This window comes from Aethalodelphis obliquidens, unplaced genomic scaffold (genome assembly GCF_003676395.1).
Source record: "Aethalodelphis obliquidens isolate GAN/ISIS:26980383/991018 unplaced genomic scaffold, ASM367639v1 scaffold83, whole genome shotgun sequence".
Classification (NCBI taxonomy): domain Eukaryota; kingdom Metazoa; phylum Chordata; class Mammalia; order Artiodactyla; family Delphinidae; genus Aethalodelphis; species Aethalodelphis obliquidens.
In genome coordinates, this window is record NW_020838027.1 from 7,091,907 (window position 1) to 7,116,390 (window position 24,484).

The 24,484-nt window shown below is 37.2% G+C and overlaps 1 protein-coding gene across 8 annotated transcripts in view; it reads left to right on the plus strand.

Annotated features, from left to right (window-relative positions):
- RIMKLB (ribosomal modification protein rimK like family member B) overlaps window positions 1-15,360 on the plus strand; it is a 132,699-nt gene extending 117,339 nt beyond the window's left edge. For 5 of the 8 annotated variants that reach the window (XM_027093080.1, XM_027093081.1, XM_027093078.1 and 2 more), the window contains 5 exons: window positions 425-511; window positions 2,108-2,311; window positions 5,111-9,650; window positions 11,836-12,510; window positions 15,223-15,360. In XM_027093080.1, coding sequence (XP_026948881.1) covers window positions 425-511; window positions 2,108-2,311; window positions 5,111-5,574 — 755 coding nt within the window. In that variant the 3' untranslated portion in view covers window positions 5,575-9,650; window positions 11,836-12,510; window positions 15,223-15,360. Of the gene's footprint in view, window positions 1-424; window positions 512-2,107; window positions 2,312-5,110; window positions 9,651-11,835; window positions 12,511-13,871; window positions 14,048-15,222 lie in introns of all 8 variants that reach the window. The other 3 variants (XM_027093084.1, XM_027093083.1, XM_027093079.1) reach the window with 3 other exon arrangements.
- The last annotated feature ends 9,124 nt before the right edge of the window (window positions 15,361-24,484 follow it).

Consider the following 24,484-nt stretch of genomic DNA (forward strand, 5'->3'; position numbering starts at 1 on the left):
AAGAAATATTAATTTGTGTATTTGATGAGAGAGAGCCACGCCTGTGCATGCAGCATCTTTTCAACTTTGGATAAGTCTACCCAACTGCCTCACTCTTCTGTTTCTTAATCCAAATAGAATTCTATATACTAAAGTAGATCTTGGCTTCTGTTATTTGTGTGGTAGAGAAATAAGGGCTAAAAATATGAAAAATGTTATAGAATCAGGAAACTTTGTTTTAATTTCTTTGAGTTGTATATTAGAATATTTATAGTTTAAGATAGTTTTTATCCATTTTAAAAGGAGTGGTTGTTTAACTGAAGACAAAATTTAGCCATCAGGTTATTACCTTATACCTCCCTTGTCTTGCTGACTTTAGTATAGATAAAATTTATCACAAAACACCTCTGTTGCTGTTCCTAAATTTCTTTTTTGCTCAAACCAGGTGGTCATGAAAATTTTGCTAAAATGATTGATGAAGCAGAAGTACTGGAGTTTCCAATGGTAGTGAAGAATACACGGGGTCATAGAGGTGTGTATGAGTTGTTGCTACCACACATAATATTGAAATTACTCTTGAGAATTAATAAGTGGTTATACAAAACAGATTTTTAAGGCTTAACTTAGATCTACCTTGTATTTGCTCATGGTTATTGACTAGACGTAGTCTTGTCAATTGAAGTTTATAGCTTTTGAAACAGAGCTTCTGAAGAATTACTGTAGGGAAATGGCTAGGTGCATGGTACCTCAGACTTACAGAAGGCGCTTTTGTGAGTTGTTCCTCTAGGCTGGAGCAACAACAACTCACATTTCTGTTCGTTTAGTGGTTATCCTAGAGTTTTTTTTTTTTTTTTTTTTTTTGCAGTACACGGGCCTCTCACTGTTGTGGCCTCTCCCGTTGCGGAGCACAGGCTCCGGACGCGCAGGCTCAGCGGCCATGGCTCATGGGCCCAGCCGCTTTGCGGCATGTGGGATCTTCCCGGACCGGGGCACGAACCCGTGTCCCCTGCATCGGCAGGCAGACTCTCAACCACTGTGCCACCAGGGAAGCCCCTATCCTAGAGATTTTAGGATGCATACTTTAATGTAGGCTGAGTCTCAATATCTTTATCTTCCTTTTCAACAATGCAAGGATTCTAGATCACCAACTCCATCATCCCCATCCCAATTTATATAGTTTGAAGACAGTGTATAAAATATCTTAATAACTTTAGATTAAGTAACTATTTCTTAAGGCATAAAATGATTCATAAATCCAAGTACTTCACAAGGTTTAGTGCTTTGACAGAGATAGCTGGGTCAGGGTTCAGCTGGGACTTTTGACTGCACTGTTTCTACTTGGCTTCTCCAGTATGGCAGCCAAGAAGTCTCAGGGCTCCTGCAGTGAACGCTCCAGTGAACAAAGAATCTGTGTGACCTTTTACAATTTAGCCTCAGAAGTCAGAGAGATTTGCCTATTCTGTATTTTTTCTGAAGCAATTACGTCCCCTCCTAGATTCAAGGGATAGGATATAGATTCCGCCTCCTCTTGATGGGAAGAATGTCAAAGGATTTATATCCTTTTTTTTTTTTTTTTTCCTCTGGTACGCGGGCCTCTCACTGTTGTGGCCTCTCCCGCCGCGGAGCACAGGCTCCGGACGCGCAGGCTCAGCGGCCATGGCTCATGGGCCCAGCCGCTCCGCGGCATGAGGGATCTTCCCGGACCGGGGCACGAACCCGCGTCCCCTGCATCGGCAGGCGGACTCTCAACCACTGTGCCACCAGGGCAGCCCTATAACCATGTTTTAAAAGCAGACACTTCTGTTGGCATAGAAGTAGTAACATACTGCTACTTTACTATATGCAAACATGGCATCTTAATATTGTGTAATATATAAAACATATGTTTTAACTCAGAAAAATGTTTTGTTGATAAGTGAGGCTAGTATTACTGGCTAACCTGGAGGAATACAAATCTTAAGAACCCAGATATTTAGTTGGTCTTTATATACATTTTACCATAACACTGTTACTTTGGTTAAAAAGCAGTTGGTTCTGAAAAAGGAGATTGGGACACAAGAAAATGCAGGTAATGATATCAACTGCTCATAGTTTGTTGACTTACATTTTTTATTCTTTTCGACCACAGGCAAAGCAGTTTTCTTGGCTCGCGATAAGCACCATTTGGCTGATCTAAGCCATCTTATTCGCCATGAAGCTCCATACCTGTTTCAGAAGTATGTTAAAGAGTCTCATGGAAGGGATGTACGTGTCATTGTCGTGGGAGGCCGTGTGGTTGGCACCATGTTACGCTGTTCAACGGATGGGAGGATGCAAAGCAACTGCTCACTAGGTAAAAGCAATGCAAGTGTCTTTCTAGGATATAAAGTAATACTATTAAAGCTTTTTCAGTGAGTATTTGTATATAACTTAGATCTTTTTATTTAATATGTTGAAAAACGTATCTTTCACATGTAAATATGATTCATAGATTTACCACGAATATAATAAAAGTATAGAATTGTTTTTCTAGTAATAAAGTTGGATTTCTCTGAATCATAAATTTGCTTTCACCCAGGCTCAATTTGTACCCCAATTTGCACATGTGTGAAATGTCTAACAAATTCCCTCTTTGGTCATATTATTTCATTTAAGCTGTGTCCTAACCCATTTTACCCATTGGTCCAAAGAATGTTGCTGATTTTGATTTGCTTAAGTGTATATCTTCTGAGATTTCTTACCGATGAAGCGCCTCAGAGCGTAGTCTGGGTTTTTTCTTCTTCTCTGTGTATTTTACGTTCTTAGTAATCTTACCTAGCTCATGGCTTTAGATGCTATCTATGTTATTATTTTCAAATTTATCTCTCCAGTTTAGGCTTTCTTCCTGAACTCCAGGCACATATAAATCACTGCCTCTCAATATCTCCATGTAGATGTCTGTTAGACATTTTAGTCTTAACATGTCCAAAACTGAACTCCTCATCTAACTCCTCCTCCCAATATGTCCCATCCACAGTTTTCTCCTTATTGTTTTTTGGCAACTGTATCTTTCTAGTTTAGACCAAAATCCTTGGAGTCATTCTTGATCTCCTCTCTAGTCTAACACCTCGTATCCAAACTCCTTGAAATCTCTGCTCTCAAAATGCATCACCTCTTGTTCCCTCTCTCTTCCCATGAGAGGATTAGAACAGTTTTACTTCCCTTCCTACTCCTCCCTCTTGATTCATTCATTCACTGAACAAATATTTTTGAGTACCTCCTAAGTATCAATACTGTTATAGCAGTATTTTGTATATAGCAGTGAACAAAACAGACACAAATTTCTGCTTCCCTGGGCTTTGTATTCCACTGTTTTTCTGAAACCATCTAATAGTTTTAGTTCAAGTCTATAATAGAATTTCTTTTATTGTGTGTCTCTTCTGTTGCAAGAATCCTTATGTAGCACTTACGTTATCCATTCCCAGGCAGTCTTTATCTGTTGAGAGTTAATTACACCTGTATTGCAAGAATCACACTACTAGTCACTCTTTACTCCCCATCTGCATCTTCCCATACCTTGAGTTTTCTGTCCTTAGTCATTTGCTGTTATGTTAGTATCTCTTCTTGATTATTTTCCCTGGATGGTGTGTGTGAGTGATAGATACCTCATAGCTTGCTGTCTTTCTCAAAGGAGAATGATATATTGGCTGAGATAGGATTCTTAAATTGTGTGAGTCTTACTTCTGTTCTGCTGCTCTACAGTTTACACTTTTGCAATTGAATGTCCAAACCTACTCTGATTTTGGGAGGGGGGTAGGTAATTTATATTCTTTGTAAGTTTGTTTTTTGTTTTGTTTTGTTCTCTTATTTTTGGTTGTTTTGTTTTATTTGAAATACGAAACAGTTTTGTCAGGATATTTTTAGATATGTGTCTCTTCTCAGTCAGTCCAACCTGGATTTTAGTAAGCTGTTTCTATCAGATTCAGTTTTTCTAAGCTTCAGGAAAATTTCTTCTCTCCTTCTGGGGGTTAGGGTTTTTCTGATTCAGTTATCCAGATTTTTTGTCCTTCTTTTGTGACTTCACCTCAGGTTTTTTGTATGTGCTTCAAAATATTTCTCACAGTAGATTTTCCAAGTTATAAGTTAGACTCACAAAAGCAACTCTCCTTCAGTTTCTCTGTTGAAACTTTTAAGTTGGGTAATCCTGTTTTTGTGTTAGTTCAGAGAGTCTTTTTGTGCTAAACTTGAATTTGTGCTCTTATTTCTTTCATTCAGGTCATAGACAGCTTGTTATTTGTTATTGTCACGTCACATCAGAGCTCTGCTCTGGTTATTTGGAACATTCCAGATGGCCTCAGTACTATGGATGCTGAGAAGCAGTGTCATTTAATTCATTGGCTAGTGTGCCAGTCCCCTCCTTCCTGCACTCCCCTCCCCGTACTCTTCCAGCCACAGTGGTAAGGGGGACTCTGGTCATATGTGCCTTTACCTTTGGTCTCTTTGGGTCAGGCATACTTACATAGTACTGATGTCAGCTTTCCTCCTGTTGAGCTCCTTAAGCCAAGGTTTTGTCCAAATTCTTTTGCTTTCTAGTCCTTATCTAGTCCTTTCTAGTGTTGAAACTGTCTCCAACTAGTTCTAATTCTTTTCTCTCAGATACCAGCGAAGACTTCACATACACTCCTCCAGCTACCTGAAACCCCAGAATACTTTTGGCTTAGGAACAGCAAAGAGATTAGAATTGGGACTGTGGAGGAAGAAAAGCATGTTCCTAGATTCTGTCCTCTGTCCTTGTTATGCATCTCTATTTTTACAAATCAAAATCTGAAACTGATAAAAACCAATAACAACATTAAGTGGTTTAACTGTATTTATGCAAAAGTTCCATGGGATTGCAAGTAAGATAGACTTCAGTGAAAGTTTAATGGCTTCAGAAAAAAATAGCATATGGAAAAAGTACAAAGTCATGAATTTGTCGAGAGACTGCGTTGGAAGGGGATTCTCTAATGAAAGAATCTTAGACTTCAGAGTCCCAGTTTTACACTAGAATAACACTTTTGCTATTCTACTGATTTAGAAGAGAGGTTTAGCCTTAGAGGCTAACTTTAAGGTCAGCTTTAGTTTTACTCCAAAATTTTGTCATTTTGGTAACTTCTTATTTCTCTTTTGCCAGGTGGTGTCGGGATGATGTGCTCATTGAGTGAACAAGGGAAACAGCTAGCTATCCAGGTGTCTAATATCCTGGGAATGGATGTGTGTGGCATTGACCTGTTGACGAAAGACGACGGCTCCTTCTGTGTCTGCGAGGCCAATGCAAATGTAGGTTTCATAGCCTTTGATAAGGCTTGTAATCTAGATGTAGCTGGTATCATAGCGGACTATGCCGCCTCCCTTCTGCCCTCTGGCCGGCTCACCCGGCGTATGTCCCTGCTCTCCGTGGTGTCCACGGCCAGTGAGACTAGTGAGCCGGAGCTGGGTCCCCCAGCCAACACTGCTGTCGACAACATGAGCGCAAGTTCCAGCTCTGTTGACAGCGACCCTGAAACCACGGAGCGAGAGCTGCTCACCAAGCTCCCGGGGGGCCTATTCAACATGAACCAACTGCTAGCCAATGAAATCAAACTCCTGGTGGAGTGATTCCACCAGTAAATAATTAACCAACAAAACCCTTGTAAAACTTTCTTTTTCTTCTTTCCTTTTTTTCTTTGTTTCTTCTTTTTCTTTTTCTTTTTTTTTTTAAACCAACTTGCAATGCTGTTCATAGAAAATGCTCAGAGAGATGAGAGAAAATTGAGTAGGATTAGTTAGGAAGGAAGAATGGGGAGATAGACGAGACCTTTGCTACTAAGATGTTACTGACTTTGATTTGCAAATCCTACAGATAGAGAGGCAGAAGAGGTGAGATACAGAAAAATGTCAGGCTCTCGTAGTTTTACATTACTCGGAGAGATGTGTAGGCTCTCAGGCCATGAAGAACATAATATTTTCATGGTCTCTTGCTTTTGTTTTTGTACAGTTGGTACAAATTTCAGAGTAGTGTACTTAACATTGTGTTGTAATCCGTGAGGAAGACATCTACCTAAATTATAATTTTTTTATACAAATCTGAAAATTCAGCCTATACACTGTTATCTAGGAGCTTTATGTTCATAGTTATGAGATCTTGAGGAGCTCTGTTATTGACTTTTTCCCCCTTAATTTGGGTGGGAGGGCAACGTGAATGTGACCCAATAAAGATTTTTTTAATGATAAAGTTGGCATGTTTGCATGATAAAAGGGAAATGAACAGTATTGCAATGTCTGGCACACAAAATAACATTTACTCCATTGTAGATAAAATTGCACTAGTTAAAAATATGTGCATTGACTTGTATTTGTTAGTGTTTTAGCCTTTTTTGAAAGATATATGCTCTGTTAATGTTGCATTTTTTTTTTTTAAATACATGCTAGTCTTAACATTCCCTGATCTATGCCTGCATCTTTAACAATGGCCAAAGTGAAGAAAATGCTACCTTTTTTGTTAACAAGACACTGACTTGAAACATGTGCATTTAAAGCCTTTTATTTTTTTCCTTTTTTCTTTTGGTGGTTGGGCATTTAAAGAATAAGGACAAGGAAGAATATTTTTGGGGGGCAAATCAAGGGTCTATAAGTTCCTAAGTATAAAGTTGAAGTGATTTCTAATACCAGCGTTATATATCTGCATTTTTCACATTTTAGGAGGGTGTGTGTGTGCGCGTGCGTGTGTGTGCACGCACGTGCACGCTTGCATGTTTATGTGCTTTGCTTTTTGTTTACACCAACCAATCAAAAAGGAAAGATTCTAGAAAATGGAGCATGATGGGAAACAGTTTTTTACTTTAAAAAAAAACAACTGAGTCGTTTTCATAACAATAATCTACTGGTAGAGGTACTCACCTAAAGACATGAGGAGAATAGCTGCTGCTTAGGCTTTTGTGTATATGTATGTTGTTTGCTTTTTTTCTTTGGTTCTAGACTGTTCAGTGTATGATTTATTCCAGGCTACATGCTTTTGCTCTGCTTCTTGCTGTGCATTTTCTCCTATTACACATAGGTTTTGGGTTGGGGTGGACTGACCGTTTTTGTTTGGGGACTTATTTAGCAGTATTGAGTCTCTTATAGCCCTACTCTGAAGCCTTCAATATTCTACTCTTTATATTACTTTATTTCTGAATTTATAAAAGCCCCCAAACTGCATATAATATGAGCCTTTAAACATGGGTAAAACTATCCCAGTGAATGGTTTGGAAGGCGTGTTAAGAAATGGAGATGCACCAGAGCTCAACGTAATTTTTTTAAGCGGCAAGTTCCATCTCCCTACAATCCTCTGAAGCTTTTTACCCGAGTCCTTTCTTGCCTCTCCAGTGCTTTTTTCCTTCAGATGGACATTAAACATAATTTCTTGGACACTACTAGAGAGACTTCGAGGCAATAAAATCAGTATTAACCAGCTCTAACAGAGGTTTGATCATGCTTACTTGTACAGTTTTTCCCCCATTTTAAAAAAGGAATGTAATAAAACGTGTTTTTTCCATAGAATTAAATAATATTAAAATGGAGTGAAAGGTTGCTTGTTGACAAATAGAATAGTACCTCTGATCTGTGCAGTGTCTCATTTCACCTTAGAAAAAGATACATAAGAGGACTTTCTAATTTATTTTAGGATATTCTCCTCTCATCTAAAAGAATTTGACTTGTACAGGGTTATTGTGCGACATATTGTGGAACATATAAGTACCTCTGGCTCACTTGGTACTTCTTTTACTAAATGACCATACTTTGGAAGATGCACACTATTCGGATAGAGAAATAAACAAGGGAGAAGGAATCGCTTAATTAAATCATCATTCGTATGTGTGTAGAGACCATCTGGTTGCCACATAGATTATGATACATATACTTTGAATAGTTACATGTCACATGTATATAGATTAGTGAATTTTAAAACACAAATAGAACACCCTGTCTATTTGATGAAAAACTCAAGGTTTCTGTTGGGTGGGATAAGGCACCAGGAAAAATGTAGGTAGCCTTTGAAAAAAATTATCAAATTAACCAAGTACATTAGAAGAAATATCTGAGATTATTTCACTGTTAGTTTTACTCACTGCCCATCTTTTGTGCATTCACACTATGTTAAAACATAGCCTTACCAACCTATTTCTGGATCGTACACTGAATGGACATCTTAGAGTTTAAAAACATGAATATCCTCTTGAATTCCTTCAAAAAGTAAGGTAAAGAATAAGAGCAAACCATACTGGAAGAACCCAAATAAAACAGCCCAGATATTTAAGTGAAAGTTAAATATATTTTCCTATTGTTGAGTAACTTTCTTAAGATCTTTATTGCTATTATGAGAGGTAAAAATGTGTATTTATCAAATATGTATAGTTGTTATTTTATCTTGCAAAAATCTGATTATTGTAAAAGTATTGTACATTGTTAAAATTGTAATTCTGAATTGTATTTAAAAGTAATTCTTTCTGATATTGTTTTTATGTCACCCATGATGAAAAGTGGACTATGTATATACATAAACACACAAATATGAACTATTCCATTTAAAATTCTTAATAATTATTTTCTTTTGATTGGTCATTTCTGTTGGCTTTAACTCCACTGAACTTTGAAGTATTTCTGTATATGCTATCAAATAAGAAAATACCCTGGAACATTAGAAAAATCCATCAAGAGACTTGCTTTCATCAAGTGCTTTATCAGACTTTTGAAAAGGTATCGAAGGCATTGAAAGAAGTAATTGACTTTCAAGATCATCTCTTCTTTTTCTCAAGAAGAAAACAAAGGAAAAAGAAATTCTCTTCGTTCAGTGAGTCCCCAGTCTGGGGTCTGGGGCGCTTAGAGACACTGTGAAATCAAATCTTGTGTTACATTTTTCTCCTGGCTCACTCTTTTTGAGAAGGTTTATGGGCTATATGGCTGGTGAGACACGATCCCCTCCTAAGAAAATGTAGGTGCTCAGACAGGTAACCTCTGCTGCTACTGTTTTTATTTGTTTGTTTGTTTGTTTAATTTCTTTTATAATTTGTTTCTGTCGTACTAGGATATTTTTAAATGTAATATATTGCAGGATTTATAACCAGGTTCACTGCTTTCTTTCTTTTTTTTTTTCTTAAACCAAACCAAACAAAATTTCATTTAAGATACATTTAGGCGCCTTTGAAGCTTGGATTTTGGAATGTTTCAGTAGTGGACAGAAATCTGCTGTTGGAATCTTCTAGTCTTCCAGGTTTAATTTGAAATGTTTTTAGTTTTGTTTTGGATTTTTGTGTGGTATTTTATTTCCTTTATACCAATGCCCTTTTGCCATGCTGTTTTGGGGTGGCTGCCTAACTCTAGTGAAAATTCTTTCTATATTAACGAAAATGTGGTGTTTTAAATTCCTTAATGTTTTGCATTTTTAAAATTGTTTTTAAAGAAATATTCTAACTGCTTGCACTATTACTGTTCTTTGCCAGCCTTTTCAGGAGACAAAAAAACAAAAACAAACAAACAAAAAAATACCCAGAGAAAAAACTTTCCTTCTTCCCCCTTCCTGATGATGAGTGAGAAGTATTGAGAACTTTCGGGGTCAGTGCCCTTCTAAACTCCCCTTCCCCCAATAATGCAGCTGTAGAATGAATTGTAAATGCAGCGGTTTGGATTCAGGCACAGCCCCAGCCTGCTGGCAGGTAATTTGATTCTTTCTCCTTTTTTTCATCACAAGGCTAACTTTACTTTCTTTTTAAAATTTCCTTTCTTTTATGTACTTTGAAGGCACCAATGGGTTTGTAATATAACTTGGATTTCAAAAAACAATGTATAAACATATCTAGCAAATAATTTGGTTATAGAAAAAGTTTTGGGGGTAAAGTTTGAACTGGTTGGGATGAACCCAGGACTTTCTTTGGGGATTTGTTTTAGCCATTTAGATATCTCCATTCCTTGCATATATGTCTATAATTATTTCAGAGTGTGACTTTTTTAGCTTTGTTTTTGTTTTGGGTTTGTATGTTTCTTCCATTGTGCTACTCTGGCTTAAGCTTTTTCAGGGGTTGGTGTTCCGAATACACAGTGAGCTCACAGTATAAAGACATCAATTAGGAGTGGACAGGTATGGAAAACTAGAGTTTTGAAAAGGTAAAAATAGGTTCTAGGTTATATATATGGTAAAAACTCAACATAGCCTTCAGTTGACCTTAGTAGTGCTTCTCTTTCTGTGGCTTCATTATAAAAGTGAAAGGTAATGAGACAAAAGGTAATAGCATTTCAGTTATTTCAGGAGCAGCGTGATTTCAGAATTAATGATTTTAGCATTTCTGATGCACTAATTCTAACAAAGAGAGAGATGTCAGCCATTCGAGATTATCATTAAGTAATGGTTTAAATATTGAAAAGTTATAGGTTTGAACAGATTGGAGGGCATTTCTGAAGCACAAGATCTTGGAGCAGATTAATCAAGCCCATAAAACAAAGTTAATGGCAGGAACAGGAATACAACTTATCCATTTTAATAGCCTTCCTGTTAATACTACTATCCTTTCCTGTCTGCCCCAGTCCCCCTACCCTTTTCCTCCTTTTTCCTGTCCTTTCCAAAGTTTTAGCTCTAATATGAGTTATTATCATTATGGGAGATAATCCTCTTTCTGATAAGGTAGAATTTCAGTGTCAGTAGTCAAGACCTTTTCAAGATATATTCTCTTTGGATGCCCTATCCAAGGAGGCTGGAAGTCTAGTAACTCACTAGTTAGGGAATAGGAAATCCTGGCTTGTAATGCTGTTTCTACAGCTGAAGGCATAAAATAAGTCATAAACTTGTTTTGTGCTTCAGTTCACTCATATGAGGTAGGGACAGTCATTCCCCTAAGCATCTTAAGAGAAAAATATTTATGTCTTGAACTGAAATTTACCAACAAAGGAATCCTGGCTGCACTCCTGCAGTAATTTATGACATATGGAAGGATCTTGTTCTCTTGCTAATGAGAATGGCTAGCATTAGCATGTGTGCACTCTGTGGTTGCATGGGATGTGGAGGATTTATGAACCTCCATTCCGCTGCCCCCCCCCACCCCCCAAGATCACTGCCATGTTAAAAATGATCTTGCTTTCAGATTTCACCATATTCAAACTATATTAGATGGTCCTTATATAGTATATATACCTGGCTGCTACTGTGGGGTTTGGGAACATGAGGGGTGGGGTGAATTGTTGTTGTTTTAGGTTTCAGTCAGACAGCCATCCCTGTGCCCCAGTTCCCAGAAGCACAGCAGGCCTCTAGGAGCATCCGTGGGAACGGCGCAGTCCTGACATCACCAACTCTTCTGCTCAGGCTCATCCCATAATCAGAGGTCAAAGGGTGGGGCTTGAGATGGGGGAAGGAATGAGAAAGTAGAAACAATGTCACGGCAGTGCCACTGTTGACTAGCCTTTGGTGCTTATGTCAGTGTTTGTTTTATTTTTTAAGTTCACAAAATAAGTTTTTATTTTGGGGTAAAGGTAGTGGGAGGGTGGAACAAAAGCTATTATTACTAGTTCATCATTATCACTAGCTCATTCTAGCATATTGTTCTTTAGTAGCGAATAAAGAATAAATTTGAAACTTAGACCTCAATAATAAAGAGACTGGGAATAAAAATGAATCTCAGGATATTAAAAAACAAAACATTTATGTGGTATTAATTTCCAGTTCTACAACCGCTATTACCTTTGTCACTCTCGCTTTTTTGCCCTTAATTCTTTTATGTATGTATACAGTGTGAGGAAATGTGCATTTGTGGTCAGTCCTTTTAAAAGGACCTAATGAAATTACTACTCTTTTGCAAAAAATATACCCATTGCTTATACGGGCATACAAATGCTACCCTATTTTAAATGTAGGTGGCGTATGTGTTCGTGTTTTAATGTATTCAGAGCCATTGGGCAATAAGCAGTCCAGAACATGAAAACTCAAGCAGGTAAAGCGCCTAACACCCTTAGTTTCTAGAATTACTTTTAAAAACTCCTTTATTGCTGCATCTTCCACAAGTCTTTTGGTAGTCTCTGAACTTAAAATTTGGAGGAGTTCACTACCTAGTTAAAATTTTAAGTTATGCATTTATTATTTGTAGGGACAGGTGAAGAAGGAAAGTAACAGAAAAGGAATGGCTCCTTGAGGTGGCAGCTGCTGAGTGTCTAAATCTTTCCAGCTCCCCCCTCCTCCAGCTTAGCGTGAACATTGATCATATGTGTTTTGATCTTCTGTGATTGGGATTTTTGTTGTTTTAACTTGGAGGGGAGGTTTCGGGGAAACAGGAACTTCATACACATGTGAAAATATGAAATGTTAAGGAATTTTTCTGTTTAATATGAATAGTAAGCAAGAACTTTTTCTATATACTCTTCTGCTGCAGCAGAGAAATAAACTGGTAGGTGGCAGCAGAAGAAAGAATTCTTCAGATTGATGGCTACTGACAAAATCGGCATAGGAGAAGAGATAGAGCATGACATACCACGACAAGCAAAGGGGGCAAAAATGGAAACAGGACTACGATCCCTGATCTTGACTCTTAAATGGTAAGTTAATTTCAAGAATGTGTTTTCAATATGATACCAGTGTCGTGGTGTGTAATCATGAATGCCTGTAAATTCTTGACGTAGGATGAATTTGTCCTAACTGGGGTACTATCATTCTTTAATTTGGGGAAAAAATGAGCAATATGTAAAATTAGGGATTTCCAGTATATTGATACGTGTGAAACCTTTTTTTTTCCCCCCAGCTTTATTGAGGTATAACTGACAGATAAAATTGTAAGATGATGATTTGATATACATTGTGAAAGAGTTATTATCATATCCAATATGTAGACCTTAATGATGGCAAAAATTATGCTATCTCACAGTAAATGTGATTTTTTTAAAAAAATCTGCAAGATAAATGAAATATGCATTGTTAATCATTTTGTAAAAATGAAAGTGTCCCCTTTTTAGTGTGAGCACTGGGGGGATAACTACAGAAGTATGTAATTTGACAATATTTTGTGGTAAAAATGACCTTTTCTTCTGGCTATCTCTTTCCTTTCTAGTCCCATTTCTTTGTCACTGTACCTGCCCATCAGTTCCGTTCTGCATATTCACCTTTCTGTCTTGCTTATCTGTCTCTGCCCTTCTTCTCTTACTGTTTCTTCAGTTGTGCTTCTGCTTTCCTGGTTTGGTATCTCTCTCTTTAGTCATTCAGTCCCTCGGGATTTTATTTTTCCAATGTTGTCATTTTTTGTCTCTGCCTACCTATTCCTCTGTGTGTGTGTGTGTCCCCATTTTCATTTGTGTTCTCTCTGGTAAATAGGTCTGTTTCCTTTCCATCAACAGCTGCCTTCAGACATGGGCATCAGTACCAGTGCTGTGATTTTCTACATTTTAGAATTTGATGAGGCTGAATAAAAAAAATGAAGTGATATTTTGAAGTCCCTAGATTTAAAGACTGTAATTTTCCATTCTTTTAATAAGTTGCAGATCCGTTTATTCATTCAACTACTTGTTTTACTATAGTATCTGTAATAACAGATTCAGCTGCTGGCCTACAGAGGCCTACCATAGAAGTTTAGAATTTTTAAAGTGGAAAGCTTAGAGGTAGTATACTATAATCTTGGATTTACTGGTAAAGAAACTGACGTTCAGAGAAGTTAGTAACTAAGATTACAGAGCCAGGACTACATCTGAAGTGTCCTAACTGCCAATATGGTGCTCTTTGCGTTATGTGGCGTGCATTCTTCAAAATCTGCTGTAGTACTGAATAAGTGAAGTGCTCTGCAATGAGACCGCTGTGAGTTAGAAAGAAAGTTGTCACTGTTTGGGCTTGTGGTTAGGATACTAAGGCAAGCTGTGGGCAGCCATTTTAGGTGGTTTGTACATAGAATTAATGAGTACATCATTTACAGGGTTTGAGAATAAAAAAGTGTCCCTTGTTAAGAGAAGATGCAAAGAGGTTCTTTGCAATTTGTGGTCAAGAGAGAAGAGAAGTGGATCTCTTAGATCTATTATACCACTAATCCTCTACCTCTCCTCTGGCCTACCTTTATTTCTATTCTGGATAATGAATCAGTCTGCAACAAAGGTAAAACATTATATTCTGAATTTTTTTTTTCTGACAGGTTAGCAAGGGGAAGTAGATAGTTAAATGGACTTACTGTGTATACTTGGAATAAAGGATTTATCGTAACATGAAGCTAGAGTAACTGATATTATTGTTTAAATACATGGTGAATTCTGTTTTTTTTTTTAATAGTATAAAAAGAAGTCACCTTCTATTAAAAAGTTGTTTAATGCTAAATACAGTTTTACATATATTAGTATGGAACACAAGAATACATGCCTCAGTTAATATGGTTAAAATTTCTAAACTTTTAAAAAGAGTTTTGTCACAAATTTTGGTTATTATATGGAGATGTCAGTGCTTTAGAACTGAAAGAAGCTTGAATCTTAATCTGAACCAAAATTTGTTGCTCATTATATAATTTATTGAAAATGTAGTCTTGAGCACTAGAGTAAGAGCATTTAAGTTTAGTTTTGTTTGTTCAGGCATTTTGCTACAATAACTTTCTGTGATGTTTTAGAAAAAATGTTCTTACCTCAATTTTTTCCTCTTGGTGCTAAAATAAAACACAATTGTCTATATTGTAGGGTTTTCAAGGAGTAATATTGCTGACACATCTTATATGATTGTATTTTTTAATATGAAATTCAGTGTCTAAAATTGGGTTGACTTTTGTAAAATATAAATTATCTCTATAGTACAGTTTAAATCAATCACTAGGAAAGTATGCTTACATGGATGTCTAACTGAAATAAGTCTCCCAAAACTCCAGTGATGAAGACCAAAGTTTTGGCTTTTGTGTTGGCAGCATCTTGAATAAGTAGATAAAATAATGGACCTATAAATTGAATTGTTGATTCTAGAGAGAAGAAATTTCAGGAAATAAGAATAGTTTCTCCTGAAGAAGAATCAAGTAAATCTGGGAAGTAAGGTTGCTCTTTTAAACCTGTTACAGGTTTAAGCCGTTAATTTTTAATGAATGATATACCTTAGTATACCTTTGTCAGCTGAGATCACCAAGATGAAATGTGGTAATTACAAAAAGGGTTATGATTCTTTTTGGCAATCTAGACATTTTGTATTTTTTTATTGTCACATTAGTTAATTTTCTTATTTTCCTTTTCTTTTTTCTCATCCTAATTATAAAGACTGTTTAAAACTGTGATTTAAGTGAGCTCTGTGTGTTTCCCCCCTAGGTTCTTTTGATCTCACAGAATGGATGAAGACTGTATGTTTTTTCAAATGGAGGATAGAAGTACACAGAACAAGGAAGCAATAGCTCTAACCTGTTTAATTCGATGTGCTTTCTAAAATAAAAACACCAGAACTGGAAATGAAATAGCATGGAGTATGGTTTGTTCTTTTGTCAGTTATTTCTGCTCACTCCATTTTGTATGGGTTCACTTCAGTCTGCATATCTAGACTTGATGTCTAGCTCCACATGTGTCATTCTCTTTTTTTTTCTTCACTTTTTGCAAGAGTAAACTCCTTGGTTCTTGACAGACTGATCTCTCTATAAAATATTCTGATATGATTACTCCTTTTGGCACAAAGATAGGCACTAAAATGTGTATTTGGATTTTCTTCTGCCCCTTTCATCTCAGTTTATCTGTCCATGCTGAATAATTATTGCTATGTTTTTATCTCTGAAGAAATGCAGCCTTTTTTCTGTTTCACTCTGACAGGGCTCTAGCTCACACTTGTCATAGCATTGCTCACTACATTTTAATCTTGTGACTGGAGACCATGTCTGACCTACTTTATTTGAACTGTAGGGGATCTAATAATATACATGTATATACAGAGGCAGCCCTAGTACTTTTGACAAAATAGGCTTTGTAAGCTTTGACAAAATGGGCTTTGTAAGCAGATGCTGATACAAATTCTGATTTCATTACTTACTGTTTAAATGGTCTTTGGACAGGTCACCTTCTGCAAGCCATAAAGGAGTGTTTGTAAAAAAATGGAAAGAACCGTACCTACTTTGCTAGTCTAATGTGTAAGTATTAGCTAAGCTATAATACGTGTATAATTCTTAGCACATAGTTGAGCATTTAATAAATACTGTTTTAATTCTGTAAATTTTGGTTATTGAAATCTTATTCAAGACATACCAAATCTTTTTTCATCTCAGAATGGAAGGCTGTAAGGTTTTCTTTCTTGATTTTCTTTTTTTAAAAAATTAATTTATTCATTTATTTTTGGTATGTTGGTTCTTTGTTGCTACGCGGGCTTTCACACGGGTGAGCGGGGGCTACTCTTCATTGCGGTGCTCAGGCTTCTCATTGTGGTGACTTCTTGTTGTGGAGCACAGCCTCTAGGTGCACAGGCTTCAGTAGTTGTGGCACTCGGGCTCAGTAGTTGTGTCTCGCGGGCTATAGAGTGCAGGCTCAGTAGTTGTGGCGCACAGGCTTAGTTGCTCTGCGGCATGTGGGATCTTCCTGGACCAGGGATCAAACCCGGGTCCCCTGCATTGGCAGGTGGATTCTTAACCACCGCACCACCAGGGAAGTCCATGATTTCCTTTCGGTTTTCTTATTTAAGCTCCTTTTAAACTCTTTTGGTTGGATCATTTTGTGTGTGTGTGTGTGTATGTGTGTGAGATTTCTCCTAATATAGACGGATTATTCCTCATTCCCACATTTCATTGGCTGAGGAATTTTATATTTCTTTAAAAAACCTTTTATCTCATTTTTTTCCAGGTTTTTCCCCCCCGTCAGCTTATAACATATTCTTTTCTTGCTCCTAAACCGAGAGAAGTAAGTAAGGAAAATGCATACCATGTGCCATAAGGAATAGTTTAGGTTAGTATGACTTGTTTTCCCAAAAATGATTTGAGGAGACTTAATATAAATGTATTAAAACAAAGAGAAGATTGGGATGAAACCAAAATACAGAAAAAAATAAGGTGAAAAGAAGGGTTAAAATGCATATGCATGCTATCAGATCCTGTACATTTGCTCTGATAGAGGTGGACAGAATTGACAAAGAGTTGAATAAAGTCAGAAAATTCATGGTAACCTTAAGATAGAAGCAGATATATTGTACAGGAATAGCAATGTTTCCTGATCATGAGATGTCCCACAGTGCAAATTAATATGACACTAAAATTTAGTCCACTAAAGTCAGTCCAGTAAGAAGTCTTTTTGATGGTCTGAGCTGATCCTGTGATGAAATTTTCTGGAAGTGTCCTTAGAACCACCTATATCATGATCACATGGATTATTTGTTAGGTTCCAGGGTCCTAAACCTGAATTTTGGGGTTGCCAGGAGTCTGCTTTTTGACAAACTGCTCAAGTGACTTATTCATAATAATGTTTGAGAATCACTGCCCTAAATCTTTTGTCAGTGACGGTGACTTTAAGAAACACTGCTCTTTGGAACCAGGGATTTTACTCTCTGAAAGGACAAATTCTAAGTATTTTAGGCTTTGCCGTCCACATACAGTCTCTTGCTTAAAAAAAAAATAACCCTTTAAAAATGTAAAACCATTCTTAGCTCAGTTTGTACAAAACAGGCTGATCCTTACTCTAGAGGAATGGGTGGATTGAATATACCTTAGGCAATGATTCGTGAATTTTACTTCTCTAAATTGAGGCTTTGTTAGCAGTAGAGTTTGAGGTTATTTGCTGTGATAGGAAAACAGATGTATTGAAATTCTTTGTAATGAACCAAGAGTGGTGCTTTGGTAGTTACAAAAGGTGGAAACGTTGATATTCTCGTTAAAGTTAGCGTAAGTAGCAATATCAGGACAGAAGGGTGTACGTTTCTAAAAATGTTAAGACACCGAATCCTTCAAAGTTTTTCAGACTTAAAAGCTCAGTAAATAAGGACTTCAGTACTACAAACAGATGGCCTTAGTGGGTTGTTTAATTTTTTAGTTCTGTACTCAGCTACTAGTTACACAGGAAGAATCCTTTAAAGGTGAGGGCTTCGTGAAGCAGGCTTCTAGAGGTTGCCTGAGTACTCAGCTATTCCATGATCTCTAAAATGGTACATAGTATAAATTTGAGAGATTAAGCCATTGAAATCTATGTTACTGAACGTTGTGTAGAGTCAAGAGATGTGGACGGTTTGGGATAATCTCCCCCTCTTGTTTAATGATTGTTGTAATTTTAAAAGTTTATTGTTAGAGCTGGAGGCTGTTTGCTTCAGGTTTTCTTTTTTCCCAGCCTAATTGAGATATAATTGGCAAATCACATTGTATTAAAGTGTATAACAATGATTTGATGTGTGTAAGTATTGCAAGATATTTACCACAAGTTTAACATCCATCACCTCACATAGTTATAATTTTTTTTCTTGTAATAAGAACTTTTAACATCTACTCTCTCAGTAAATTTCAAATATACAATACAGTATTGTTAAGTATAGTCACCATGTTGTACGTTACATCCCCAGGACTTTTTCATCTTATAACTGGAGGTTTATACCTTTTGACCACTTTCACCCATTTCCCCCCTAACCCCCAGTCTCTGGCAACCACAAATCTGATCTCTTCCTATGAGGTGTTTTGTTTTTGTTTTTTTTTCCTTTGAGATAGTCATTTTGTTTCCTTCAGGTGTATACCCAGAAGTGGAATTGCTGGATCATATGGCAGTTCTATTTTTTAACTTTTTGGGGAACCTCCATACCATTTTCCATAGTGGCTGCACCAGCTTACATTCCTACCAGCAGGCACAAAGCTTCCCTTTTCTCCACATCCTCACTAGCATTCATCTACCTGTTTTTTTTTTTTTTTTTTTATGAGCATAGCCGTTCTAACAAGTGTGAGATGACCTTCACTGGAGTTTTGATTTGCATTTTCCTGATGATTAGTGATGTTGAACACCTTTTCACATATCTGTTGGCCGCTTGTATGTCTTTGGAAGAATGTCTTATCAATTCCTCTGATCATTTTTTATGTTGGATTGTTTTTGCTATTGAGTTGTATTTATATTTTTTCAATATTAACCCCTTGTCAGATATTTGATTTGCACATACTCTGTTCAGTATGTTACCTTTTCATTTTGTTCATGGTTTCCTTTGCTCTGCAGAACCTTTTTAGTTGGATGTAGTCCCACTTATTTTTGCTTTTGGTGTCTAATCCGAAAAATTATTGCCAAGACCAATGGCAAGGAGCTTACTACCTATTAGTTAACGCCTAGAAAACTCTTCTAGGAGTTTTATGTTTTCAACTCTTAAGTCTTTAATCCATTTTGAGTTAATATTTCTGTATGGTATATGTGTATAGTTTAAGGTAGGGGTTCAGTTTCAGTCTTTTTGCCTGTGGCTGTCTAGTTTTCCCAACACCATTTATTGAAGAGACTGTCCTTTTCCCATTGTCTGTTCTTGTATCCTGCATTGTAAATTAATTGACTATATATGTACGGGTTTGTTTCTAGGCTCTCTGTTCCATTGGTTTAAGTGTCTGTTGTTATGCCAACACCATACGGTTGTTTACTAAGCCTTTGTGACATGGTTAGAAATCAGGAAGTGTGCCTCCGGCTTTTTTTTTTTCACATCAGGTTTTCTTTTCTTTTTCTTTTTTTTTTTTTTTTTTTGGTACGTGGGCCCCTCACTGTCATGGCCTCTCCTGTTGCGGAGCACAGGCTCCAGACGCACAGGCTCAGCGGCCATGGCTCACGGGCCCAGCCGCTCTACAGCATGTGGGATCTTCCCGGACCGGGGCACGAACCCGTGTCCCCTGCATCGGCAGGCGGACTCTCAACCACTGCGCCACCAGGGAAGCCCCCACATCAGGTTTTCTTGAAGAGATCTGAGTGGCACACCTGTGGCAACCACATTCCACCTCTAATATATGCTGCATAGGTCTCTTCGCACATGGCGTTTGGGGAACAGCTCCTCCACAGTTCCATGAGCCTCTTTGACAAAAATGGCTGCATTGCATAATTTTCTACCAATGGTACCTAGAATACCATAAGGTCCACCAGATTATATGGCCCAACTTGCAGGGCTACTTGCATCACAGCCTGAATCTTCTACAGAGCCCTTTCTTGCTCCAGACCCTAGTCAAACTAAGTTACTTTTCACACCATCCAGTATATAGGCTGGGATAGTGTTTCTAGGCAAAATGTGTTGCCTCCATAATATAGAGAGATCCACCAGGCATTGTGCGTGTTTCCATGTAGCAGGTGATGTAAATGTAACAAGTTGTGTTTTACTTTGTAGGGGATGTTCCAGATGCCTCTTAGTACAGGTCATCTAAAAACTATAGGAATGGCAGATCTCCAGATCTCTGTAGAGTTTATTTCCCACCCTCTGGAACACGTATCTCAGCAAGGCCTCTGGTATGCTAAGCTTCCTTTTGCTCATTTGTCTGCTAAGCATGATGTCATTGATGTAATGCATTTATGTGATGTTCTGTGGAATGTCCAGATGGCCTATAATTTAGATTATATCATATCCTTGGAGCAAAACTAAATGAGTATTATCCATTCCATGTGGATGCAAACTACTTCTAGTCTTCTTTCCTGATGGAAATAGTGGGGGAAATTCACTTACCATACCAGTGGTTGTGTATTATGTCCCTGAGCCCTAGTATCCCTGCTGTGTGCAGTCATTGGCTAGGAAGAGTTTGGCCTTGGAGCAGAATACGGAGGTGGATCCAAAAGAATGTCAGCTGGAGGCTGGCAAGCCAACTACATTTTTCACAGCAAGTTATAGGAGAGGTCTGATTGGCAAACTTGTATGACTGCCACAGTGCTCTTGATAGATAAATAGTTCTCAAGAAGAGAATAAACTGAAAAGAAAAATCTACTGGCACCTCTCCCACTCCTCCTGACCTTATTCCCTAGAGGGAATCACTGTTAATATTTTCTTGCATATCCTCCCAGAATTTCTGAATTTATTTTATAAGTGTGTCTCTTTTTCTTAGCCCAATAGGATTATGATATAACCGTGTTCCATAACTTTATTATATTACATTATATTATTATATTACAATATATTACATTTAATACCTTGCCATACAAGTGTGCATACTACTACCTCAATTTTTTTAAACAGCTATATAAAATGCTGTTATTTGCTCCTGCCATAATTTAATTCCTTGGCTTAGTTACCTGAAATATCCCAGTATTCTTCCAATAGATATTTGCTCTTTGTTTAAATTGTTACATGCAACCAAAGAGTTCTAATACAGGAAAGGAGACTGAGAACACGAAAGTAAACTTTGACAGATTTCTCTTAGGATGACGTTGAAAATAATTTGAACACAAATTGAGTGTTGCTAGAACACCTAATCTTTGGGGGGGAAATATATGTATACTAATGGTAAAAAATAGTACCTGGGAAAACTACAACGAAGTTTTCCATGGTTATATTCAAACTGAATCCCACAATTTGGTCATGTGCTTAATTACCAAAGGATGGGAAAAAAAGACGTGAGTTGATTTTTAAAAAGTAATGGCTTGGTTCCAGAAACCAGGCAGAGTCTTGGATTGGCCTGAGTGACACTAGATTTAATGGAGGACAGCTGGCCCGTAATAGGGATGTGGTAGGATTAAAGAATTGCCAAGTCTAATTAACATCCAGGGACTATAAAGTGCCGGCAAGAATAGTGAAGTCATTTGTACCAGTTCAACAAAATCAATTGAGTATTTAAACACACACTCGGGGAATATTTTCAAAATCCATATTTGGCATAATTAGGGTATCATAATAAAAGCAGAAAAAAAGGCTGCCAACCAATTCAATATTTTGAAAACAGTTTTATAATTTTATTTCAGTATATACTCCACTCCATCTCCAGGAAAACACATTTGAGTGAAAACACATGCCAACATTAGTCAGAAACATTTAATATATTTGCTGACATAGGTAATAAGTATTTTATAAGTTCAATTTATGTGTAAGATGAATTAGCATAATTCCAGACCACTTTATGTAAGGCATCTCTGCCAAAGAGCCTGAAATATACTGGGTCTAGTATACATTGGACCAGTCCTGACTTTGGATAACATGAATATATTATACTTGGAGTAGATCTATACAGATTGCCCAGTTCAAGGAATTTGCAATGAAGTAACTAATGAGACCAGTCAAGCCTATGATTTGTCCAATAGTCTAATAACCCTAGCCTAATCACTTGACAAGTATTGTCAAAGTCAAGTTAGAACTGAGTCTAAATTTCAGCTTTGCCACATGCTAGTTCTGTGATTGTGTGGAAGTTAAGTTCTCTTTGCACCAATTTTTCTATGGCAGAAATTATCAATGATAGGTTTTAATTTGATTTAAAAGTAAACGTAATAGCATTTGGAACATAATTGATGTTAAATAAATAGCTCACCTAGAATTTCTCCCCTTTGCACTGAAGGATAATGAAAGAACTATAAAAGATAATCTCTGTCTTCCAGTAGCCTGTAATTCAGCTGGGAGATGGAGAGAAGAAAAAATACTTGTGAACAATTAAAAACAAATTTGCATAATATCAACAGTAAAACAGTAATCCATAGAATGGGGGAAAATATTTACAAACCTATGTCTGATAAGGGATTAATATCTAGAATTGAGAATTTCTAAATTGCAACAACAGAAAAATAACTTAATTCAAAAATGGACAAAGGACTTGAAAAGACATTCTTCGAAGAACACGGAGAAGTGGCCAGTAAACACATTGAAAGATGCTAACTGACATCACTAATCATGAGGGAAGTGCAAAACAAAACTACACTGAGATATCACTTCACATCCATTAGGATGGCTGATAAGTTCTGGCGACCTAGATCGGCCCCTCCTAATACATAATAGAGCGAGTTTCCCACAAGAATAAGAGGGAGGGGAGGGCAGTTTTCTTCCCTAAAAAGAAGAGACAATGAATGAAAATGGGGAGTATTAATATAGAGACTATTACCTTGTTTTACTGGAGACAGTATTTGAAAGATTAAGACATAGCTTTAGAGGATTTAAGTGACCTTCCAATGGTTACATAGTAGCAAAGCCAAAATGTTAAAAAAAGGTACCCTTAGGTTAAACTCTTAGTCTCTGTTCTCAGAGTGGGGATTTCAAGCACTTTGGTCTGTTTTATGGTGATCTGGTAAAGGGAAATTAATGGCAATAGCTCTGGATGCTCAGGAAGTGAGAAGAATGATATATCTTCCATTAAACCCCCGAGATTCCTATCTGGTATACATGCTCTATCTCCCTTTAAATGGGACCTCTGAGTATGATGAACTGTCATCTTGTGATTAGGTTATGTTATATGACAAAGGTACAGGGATTTTGCAACTCTTAAAACCTCTAATCAGTTGGCTTTAAATTAATCAAATAGGAGATTGTCCTTGGTGGGCTCAACCCAATCAGTTGGGCTGGTTAAAAGAAGCTCTAGATGACAGAGAGGAGAAATTGGATTTGAAACAGCAGAGACACCCCTGGTGGCCTTGAAACAAACTGCCATGTGGAGGGGAGAAGAGAGGGCGAGGAGCAGAGTCACAAGGAACTGAATTCTACCAAGAATTTGCAAGAGGAGCCTGAGACTCAGATGAGATTGCAGCCTCCTGACACCCTGAGAAGACCTGTGCCCAGACTCCCTACCCGTGACAATTGTGAGATAATAAATGTGAGTTGTTTTAAATCCCTAAATTTAAATCCCTAAAGTGAGTTATACAGCAATAGAAACCTAATACAAGTATCTTTATAGTAAAAATATGTATGTAAAATAAATACATACTTACTATAAGTATATATTTATATGTATTATATTTTTAATATAAATAATGTTTTAATCTAATGTATAAATATACTTTTCTATATAAATATTTATAGTATATAGGTGCTGTGGCAGATTTGTGCTGCCTTGTCTGATGGTGGGATAACATGTACTGGGCATAGCTTATAGCTTCACAGGCACAGGGGTCTAGTACATTGAATGATTTAGGGCAGTAGCATTGTGTAATGGAAAGAGCAGTGGATTGAGAGACAGGAAATAGTATTCCGTGCTGCCGTGGACTAATTGAGTAACCCTAGATAAATCACTTACTTTTGAGACGCTTCAGTTTCCTCATCTGGAAAGGGAAGGAATTAGACTGGGTTAATTCTGATGTCCCTTCTAGCTCTAACTTATATTAAATGTGTCAGTTATATTGTATGTAGCATGTAGTTAAACCTGAAAGGGAGGATAAGCTTTCCAAAGTGGTGACACAAAAATATTCAAGAACAAAAATGTCCTGTGTGCGTACAAAGACCAGGTCCGAAAAGAGAAGCAGCAGGGACAAATTTATGAGAATGATGAGGGATGAGGACAGGTAGATTTGGGGGTGGGGGGAGGGATGGAAAGGGAGAATCTATAGGAGGTGAGTGTGAAAATCGAGGAAGAAGTGAGTTTCTCCACGCAGCTGAGATGTGAGTTGTGAGAAATTGAACTTGCCAATTTATGGCCACTCAAAGGATGGCAGGCAATAAATATTGTGTACCTTCTATAATTCTGTGGCCTAAATGGGAACACCAAGATAATTACTA